This window comes from Lathyrus oleraceus, chromosome 4 (assembly GCF_024323335.1).
Source record: "Lathyrus oleraceus cultivar Zhongwan6 chromosome 4, CAAS_Psat_ZW6_1.0, whole genome shotgun sequence".
Lineage (NCBI taxonomy): Eukaryota > Viridiplantae > Streptophyta > Magnoliopsida > Fabales > Fabaceae > Lathyrus > Lathyrus oleraceus.
The window spans coordinates 449,223,338-449,232,224 of NC_066582.1; the positions used below are offsets into that span (position 1 = coordinate 449,223,338).

An 8,887-nucleotide genomic window follows, 5' to 3' on the forward strand; every position below is an offset into this window, starting at 1 on the left:
TTTATTCTCATCTCTAACAACAATGACTTTATTCATCCTTCTTTGTACAAATACTCTTCGAGAGGTAATATTTTTATTCCTATCACCATTAGTAATTCAGTTACCTTTAGATTTATGAAACCACCGAAATTATTCCTGGTAATAAATTTGAGTCAGTTGTTTTTAAAGTTCACATTCAAGTGCTTTAAGGTATATATTGTATCCATAGTGAGGGCTATTTTGAATGATTAAATCTTGCGATGATCTCTTTCTTGTACTCAAAGATGTTTCCCGAAATGCATGTGTTCCACTCCTTAATGAGTGTAGTCGTACATTTTAACAGAGAAACCAAATCACCCGATATATCTTCTTTCTCAGATTCAAGTACCAAAACTATCATGCGTAAGTCAAGTCGCTTCAAATCTACAACGACAATTGGGAGGACTAGTCGATTGACTACAAGAAAAAAAACTCTAGCAAATCCATCTGAAAAGTCGAGTCTCCCGTCAATATTGTAGAGGACCCGATTTTTAAAAATACGGTCTCAAGGAATGATTTTTGGCTAAGATGAAGGGTCAAATAAAATTATGAAATTATGGTGCTCGGATTGATGTGTCAATGTGAACCTCTACTCATTGTAATTTTTTGTTGTCTCTTCTGTTGATTTTCCTCTTTGTATAAACCGAGTACCCTTTGTGCTCCCTTTAGTATAATTTTTGTTTATAAAAAAATCCAATTATTTCAAAGTTTTGCAAGTACTTTACTTTTCGCAATTATGCACAATTTCAAATTTATATACTGTGCCGCTATGAGTTGAACGACACCAACGTTGGACAAAGAAGAGTAGTTAAACCCATTTTATGTTTCTGGCTTTACCATCACCAATATCACCACCACTACCACTAGTTTCAAACATCAACATGTCAAAGAAGAACAATACCCGGAAGAGTAACGTTAATGGGGTCAGCAAAAAGACACAAACTTTGGTGAAAACGGAAGACATAGAGGATGCAGTGTCCTTCTTCTCCAAAGATGAAACCCACAAACTGAGAGCGGTTCTATTGGACTGGTACGATCACAACCATAGGGTTCTTCCTTGGAGAGCCACCTCCAACCATAGCAATCTTAAAGAAGAAGAAGAAGAAGTGGAAAAGAGAGCTTATGGTGTTTGGGTTTCTGAGATTATGCTGCAGCAAACAAGGGTTCAGACTGTGATTGCTTATTATAACCGTTGGATGCTTAAATGGCCCACCATTCATCATCTAGCAAATGCTTCTCTTGAGGTTTTCACTCATTCACTTTCACTTTTTGTTCATAAAAATTGTTTCTTTTTTATTTTCAAACACAGGGTTTAGTAGAAAACATTGCATTGTACTATGTAACCCTAAGTACTGCAAATGCTTCACTCAATAGAAATTTGTGAAGCCCGATTAGAGAGAATCTGACATTATCTCATTGAAGTGGATTGGACATGAATGTAATGTAGAAGTGTAGAACAGTAGAAGATTTGTGGAAGTTATAAGAAGAGTGGAGCTATATGGCTCGAGCGCTTCAAATTGAAGACATGTTTGGCGTGAGACACGACACCTGACACATGAAGTAACATTCAAGTCATTTTTATTTTCTTAAATTATTATTGATGTTTTTGTGTCGTGTCAAGTGTCTGTGTCTGAGTTAGTGTTTCGTAGGAGTGAAGTAGATGGGGTAGTCTAATAGATTGAGGTAGATGGCGAAGTTGACTGATCCACTTAGCAAACTTCACACTTAGTGGAACAAGCATGGTTGTTATGGTTTAACAACATTCGAGTTGTGAAATTTAAAAAATTTTGTTGTCATTTATGTGCAGGAAGTGAATGAGATTTGGGCTGGTTTGGGTTACTATCGCAGAGCTCGTTTTCTTTTAGAGGTGCTGCTTTTTCACTACTACATTGTTTAAGAGTCTTAAACCTTTGTCACTTTATATTTTCTGCTAATAATACCAATACATACTGCATGCAAGCCTGCGAAGTCTGACTAGATTCATTTCATTTCTGCTGTTAGGGCGCGAAGAAAATAGTTGCAGAAGGAGGTGCTATTCCTAAAACAGCTTCTTTGTTAAGAAAGATTCCTGGAATTGGAGACTATACATCTGGAGCAATTGCCTCTATAGCTTTCAAAGAGGTTTGTAGTTTCTGTAATTCTGGTTACTGAAAAGCAAATTTTGGCTATTTCTTATGATCTAAATTATCAGGCGGTACCTGTGGTTGATGGAAATGTGATAAGGGTGATTGCCAGACTAAGGGCTGTTTCTGAAAATCCGAAAGACTCGGCAATCATTAAGAGGTTTTGGTGAGTGTTTTGTAACTTCTGGAACAAGTTATTCATCATTTTTTCTCGTAAGATTTTATAACCACTGGCTTGCATTTTATTCCTTTACTTATTTTGTTATTTCTTTTGATGTGTGTTGGAATGGAGATTAAGGGAAATAGCAGCTCAGTTGGTCGATCCTCTTCGTCCGGGAGATTTCAATCAGGCTCTCATGGAACTTGGTGCAACCGTATGCACCCCTTTGAACCCAAACTGTTCGTCGTGTCCAGCATCAGAGTTCTGTCATGCACTATCAATCGCTAAACGTGATAGTACAGCAGCGGTTACAGATTATCCGATTAAGGGTGTGAAGGTTAAACAACGGTCCGATTTTTCAGCTGTATGTGTTGTTGAATTACTTGGAGATGAAAAACAATCTAGCAGCAAATTTGTTCTCGTAAAACGGCCCGACGAAGGATTGCTTGCCGGTCTATGGGAGTTTCCGTCTGTCCTAGTAGCAGGAGAAACTGCTCCATTAGCTAGAAGAAAAGCAACCGACTGCTTCTTGAAGAAAAATCTCAAAATTGACATAAAAAAGACTTGCGATATCGTTTTGAGGGAAGATGTCGGAGAATTCGTTCACATTTTTAGTCACATTCGCCTCAAGTTGTATGTGGAGTTGCTAGTGTTACAATTGAAAGGTTTGAACCTCTTCCAATATAAGTTGAATTTAATCTTTTTGTTTCTCTACATGAAAATATGAATACAATGATTACATGTTAAGGCTACTTTTTTGAACTAATGCTAGTTTTTTTCCTCTTTCTCATTCTGTAAGGGAAAGACGATCATTTTTTCAAAAGCGAGGACGATGAAACTATAACTTGGAAATGTGTTGACAGCAATGCCCTCTCAAGCATGGGATTGACAACCAGTGTAAGAAAGGTAATATCGCGACGCACTTAGCAACACCGCGCGTCTTTTTTTTAATAGGAAAATGTTAATATGTTCGTAAAATAGTGGATTATGCTAGTTTCCATGGTTTGAATTCTGGACCTCTGGTTAGTACTTCATACTTCGGTGTATAGACTATAGAGAATGTTTTCTCAAACCAATCATACTCGTTTATATTCTTCTTGTGATTAAGCAATCAAATTCGAGGTTTCTTATTCTTCTTACTTTATATCTTGATACCGTATTTTCGTATCTTAAAACTGGTATATACTATTCCAGGTGTACAACATGGTTCAAAAATTTAAGCAGAAAAAGCTTCCTTCTAAGGACACGCCGCCCCCGACCAAAAAGAGAAATAGAACAACCAAGAAAAACTAGTCTGGTTGAATCAGATTGGCTGCATTGTACAAAACTACAAATTATTTTGCTTCCATGGAGTAACAGTTATTCTTCTTGCATTTTGTTCTTAGTATAATACATTCTTAATTGTGCAAGGTACTTTTTCTTCACATGATAGATACCTTTTGGTATGGTTTTCAATATCTTGCAATGTTAGGCATCTTTGTAATTTAGACACTCTTGATTTCATCTTTTGGCAGACTAAGCAGGAAATTAAGTGGATGAATTACATGTATTATGTAATATTAATTTGATTAATCATGTTTTAGTAGCAAAATTTTCCTTGATAATCTCTTGTTATTTAACATAATTTTTTAAATTATTTGTTGATCTATATTTCTTAGAATTTGTATAACTTCAGTAATGACTGGTTTTCAAAAGCATATAATTGGTAATTGTGCAGGAACATCATATTAGATTAGATTGTAGGGGCGCGGTTCGAATCTGTTACTATATAATGAGATGAGACCATTAACACCAATGTTATGTATGATTTTATAATTTTTATTACCTAAGTTATCTTTCATTAACTTATTATTTTTTATTTAAAAATATATATTTTATGTTTAGTCTGTTTCATTATTACACTAATGTTTTATCTATTTATTATTTAAATTTTTATATTGAATTTAGTTTAAAAATGCAAGATATTAAAAATATGAATTATTTTTTCTTTTTGCATTATTTTTCATTTATAATTGATATTTTTTAATCCTAAAATTAAACAAAGAGTTATTTTATACACGGTTAAAAGCAAATAAATGTACAATTTTTGCCACTACTAGTTATTTGTATTTTAGTGTTATGTTTCTATATTTTTTTTTTCTTAAATTCAATAGATATATAGAAAGAAAAGGCAGAAAAAATCAGTGGTACATATTGTCCGAAGAACCATGTGGATCACAAGGTTCATTCATTTTGTTCCTCCAACGTATGCTTCTCACTAACATCATCAACAAACCAGTGACAGAAAATGGAATAAAAAATAACAAGAAAAAAACACAGGAAGAATCATAATGCAAATGGCACTTTTGTTAAGAGGTGGAGCACTTGGAGATTCTACCTTTCGTTTGTGTTCTTTAACTTCAACCTCATGTTCTTTACATGTCTCCCAAAATGTTGTCATACCGAACTCATCGTCATCACCAATACTACCTTTGGTATGTCTATGTACGTGTCTGTCTGGCTATCTATCTATCTGCATGTATGACTATCACAACTATTTTTCTTGTGTTCCAGATTGCAAGTAGATTTAAAACGGTAAATAGAAACAAGATAATTTGCTCTGCAGTTCAAGAATCATCTACTACTAGTACATCAGGTATGTTTCTGCACGACCGTAATCAAAACTTTGGTTTGGTTTTACTCCGTTCGGTCATTTCTTAACAGATGTATCCAATCATGCATTTGTGGTTTTAGCTACTGCTGAAACAAAGGGGGAGGTAAAGGCAGCAGCAGCAGCAGCTCCAAAAGCAGCAACAGGGAAGAAGGCTCCACCTGCTAAAGCTCCGGTTAAGCCTTTACCTCAGATGATGGAAGAGGATGTGATTCCTTCGTTGAAAACAATTTTGGAATCCAATAAGGATCTCTCTGATATTGAGTTGGTTTTTCAGGACAATAAGGTTAGTAATGTTGCTGTGTTATGTATGTCTCATGTCACTTTTCAGATTACTTTCTTTATAATAATCTCTTTGATTTTACAATTTTGACAGTTGGAAGGTTCATTTCTGAAAAAAGGCAATCCCTATTCATTTTGGGCCTTTTTTCCCACAGGAATTACTGGTATGTACAATTTGTTTGTGCTATTGAGGAACTAATTCCTCACTAACATTGATTTAAACGCGCTTATTATTAACTAATGCTAGCTTCATTATGTGCTTGAATAGGTCCAAAGGGGTTTTCACTGTCATCTTATAACTCAGGAGCAAGCACGGTTGAACCGTTTCTCATTGATGAGAAGAAAATCACTTCAAAACACATAGTCTTTTGGGTTGAAAAACGTTTGGCAGCACAGGGGATTATTCCTGTATGGAAAGATTGATTCATCAAAAATGAATTTTCTTTTTGTTTACAAATGATGTAGCATAAAGTTCAATATTCTCTTGTACCTTGGCTCATTCGCTATGCGTTATATGGTGTACTATATAAAGTATTGTTTTGATCAACGTGCAATTAACTGTATATGATTTTATGAACAAGTCTTGATCAATCCACAGGTTTTTGATTTTTTGCTACTACACATTTACATGACTTGATGATAATGATTAATAACAAATTTCAAAATTGAACGAGTGCAAGTTTGAATTGACAATGAGAATGACAAAGTCACAAAGTAAGCTTCAACAAAATCACGATGCAACATGATTTTGCCAAATTCCGGCTAAGAATGTTAAGGTTGCCTCAGCAATCTGTTTAGGCTGGAAATAAAATAAGATTGAAAAATTAATGTAGTCTCTTTATCTTGCTTCTGAGGCATTGAAATTGTTAAACAGAAACAAATATGGTAATATAGTACAAGTTAAAGCTAATATCTAATTACTTGTGGTCAAAGTAACTAAACATGAAACGACCGACAAAAATGTTACCATTTCATAATATAGCATACCATGCACTATATAACCCATTTTAAAAAATATTTGGTAACATCAAATAGTAAACTTTGTGAAACTCGTTTCTTTTTTTCCTTAGTATAGGCGAGTTTCCCAAGGAAACAAAAAAGCAGGTAAGAATGTTAAGGTTGCCTCAGCAATCTGTTTTATTAAGGACATTTCCTCTACAAACATTTTGAAGCAAGCATAAAGCTCTTAGAACCTTGTAGAATGCATTTTACTGGAGCTGAATATCTAGCCTTCAACCTGTCAAAGCAAATAAAAGCATTATCAATACACTACTTCTGAGGACATCAGAACTATCAAAAATTTAATCATAAGAATCAAAACAATTATAACTGAATCTCTATCGCCCAAATTCTCTCCTAGCTCTAATTACCAGCAGAAAATATTGTTGATTTAGTCTAAGAGGAAAGAACATATACACTTAATATGTGTCTCTCTCTATCGTAGAATCTGGTTTTGCTGCCTTCAAGTGTTATATATGTTTCGATTCAAGATTAAAATTTCTAAATGTTCAAGTATTCAATGTACAATTGAAAAATTATAAGGTCAGTAGGATTAAAAAGAATGTGGTCGAAGCTCTTGTACAAGATGTTCTATGAAAGAATGTACTAGATTACACTATTCTTTCACCAGACGCATAAAAAAATAGTATTTAATTTCATAACCTCACTTACAGATGTAAAAGTAGCCAGTCTCGATCTCGTAATTACATAGCACTCAGTTAACATTTCATTGGATGAAAGTGGTTTCTTTTGCAGTAGAACCCATCTTTAGGCCCTTATTTCACTACTGGGTCAGTTATACAGTTTTTTTTATAAGTGTCAGTTATACAGTTTTTTTAAAAGCGTCAATTATTTCTAATGAGTATTACTAATGAGTATCATATAATACCGTAAACCAATGGTGGTAGGAGGTAGCCGTATAAGACTTATGAGACTTTGTGGTCTAAGGATACTACAATCCTGCTAAATCTATTCAAAATGTAAGATGCAAATTGTTTCTGCCATGAAGATGGCAACATGTAACTATCAGTAAGAATACCGATAACCGCTCCATAAAACTTGCTATGAACAAAGCATGGTTCTCAAAGGTCATTTCTAAAGACTAGAAATGCTTCCAAAGTCCTTGCTTCAAGAACTTGACAAAAACCAATTCTAAGCTATAGAGAAGATAACAAGCCTCCTACACCATAGTCAAAATTCACCCATTAGGCGACATTGCAGTGGAATTTTCCTTCGTTTTCTTAATCAATAGGTGAGGTTAAACTCATATTATTCCACAACCATAAGCACCTTCCCTTATTTATCTAAGAAGAAGAAGAAGAATGCTAACATCACATTCACTAAAACTTTTTTTTTCTTTCTAGACTATCCTTTATCAAGTAAAATACATGTGATATCCACTTAACCACACGAGCCTCGTTTTCTATTTAGTAAGACTTCTTATTAAGAAACATGGTAGAGCCTGACAAAAAAAAATTAGAGAAAGTTTGATTATTTGAAATTGATGGAATTAGAAAACTTGATTAAATGAGTGTATGATACACTTTATATAGTGATTCTAACTTAAGCTTAACTAATCCCAACAAGATAACTAATATTCTAACCAATTCGCAACAAACTTTAACAGTTTCCAACTAATTCTATCAATCTTAACTGGGATTAGACATAACTCAATCCTACAAATCTGACTTGGGAGGCAGGTAAGCGATACTTCTAGCTTATACTTTCATACTATATCTAATCCATTATGCGACTCTAAACATACCACTTTACACTCAGGCCTACAAAAAATCAGTTTGTAAAATGAAACGTGTCTCCAACTTATATACACATTTTTAAGCATTATATTACCAAATGTGGGACTCTCAAACTATTTAGCACGGACACCGGAAACACGCACAAACACTGACACGTCGACACCGGTAATAATTTGAAAAATTAAATAATCAAAACATAATCACAACCGACACTGAGGCGGACTCGCCTTTTTCCGCATTTTTTTCCAGATGTTTCGGGGCTACATAGCTCTCAACACTTATTCCCAACATGACAGAGTTCACATGAATCTCAATCAATAACAAAAGCATAGTAAAGAAGTAATGCGAACACTTGTCTAATAATAACATTACTAGCAATTTCTATTAGGGTGCAAATTATAGAGTTTCAACTTACTACTTATAAATGAGAATGAAAACAAGTAGCAAAAGAATAAAACCCTAACTAGTGCCTGTTCAGCAATTGGTTAGAGAAATTGAGATTAATACCTGATCGTGATTGGAAACAGGATTTTGATTCGGCAAAGATGATTCGAGATTGGAGATTCGAGTTTGAAGAGCGTCGAATTGATGAGTGATGTGAGAAGAGAAAGCGTGACGGTCAACCCAGAGATCCTTCCAAATGAAATGGGAAACCACAGCAGCTGAGGAGGTGAATCCTACGCCGAACCATAGCAATCGAGTTCGCATCATCTTTTCCTTCTTCTTCAGAACAATCACCACCGTAGAAGAGTGGAGAGATGCACCGTATCTGCGTGTGTGGACGATGGTGGTGGATGGAGATAACCCGTAAAGGCTAACGACGTCGTTTTGACTATTACACTGCTGGTTACATTTAGTTGTAGCATGAATCTTGGCCGTTGGATACAGGGAGGTTTTA

General features: G+C 34.7%; 3 protein-coding genes across 5 annotated transcripts; 2 read left to right on the plus strand and 1 right to left on the minus strand.

Annotated features, from left to right (window-relative positions):
• The first annotated feature begins 706 nt into the window (after window positions 1-706).
• On the plus strand, window positions 707-3,905 carry LOC127076028 (adenine DNA glycosylase). 3 transcript variants are annotated; one of them, XM_051017582.1, is made up of 7 exons: window positions 708-1,262; window positions 1,826-1,885; window positions 2,029-2,139; window positions 2,210-2,307; window positions 2,440-2,966; window positions 3,101-3,207; window positions 3,496-3,905. In XM_051017582.1, exons 1-7 carry the CDS (start codon window positions 840-842, stop codon window positions 3,592-3,594), a joined length of 1,425 nt encoding a protein of 474 aa, XP_050873539.1. In that variant the 5' UTR covers window positions 708-839; the 3' UTR covers window positions 3,595-3,905. The 3 variants fall into 3 exon arrangements, with proteins under 3 accessions (XP_050873540.1, XP_050873539.1, XP_050873538.1); XM_051017581.1 differs by having other exon boundaries at window positions 710-1,262; window positions 2,020-2,139; XM_051017583.1 differs by lacking the exon at window positions 1,826-1,885 and having other exon boundaries at window positions 707-1,262; window positions 2,020-2,139.
• A 543-nt stretch (window positions 3,906-4,448) lies between these two features.
• Window positions 4,449-5,780, plus strand: LOC127076029 (uncharacterized). The gene is made up of 5 exons (XM_051017584.1): window positions 4,449-4,775; window positions 4,855-4,936; window positions 5,035-5,237; window positions 5,328-5,397; window positions 5,502-5,780. The coding sequence occupies exons 1-5, from the start codon at window positions 4,632-4,634 to the stop codon at window positions 5,654-5,656; spliced, it is 654 nt and encodes a 217-aa protein (XP_050873541.1). The 5' UTR covers window positions 4,449-4,631; the 3' UTR covers window positions 5,657-5,780.
• Window positions 5,781-6,186: 406 nt separating this feature from the next.
• LOC127076030 (uncharacterized) lies at window positions 6,187-8,887 on the minus strand. The gene is made up of 2 exons (XM_051017585.1): window positions 8,497-8,887; window positions 6,187-6,470 (listed from the first exon to the last, which is right to left on the minus strand). Exons 1-2 carry the CDS (start codon window positions 8,698-8,700, stop codon window positions 6,459-6,461), a joined length of 216 nt encoding a protein of 71 aa, XP_050873542.1. The 5' UTR covers window positions 8,701-8,887; the 3' UTR covers window positions 6,187-6,458.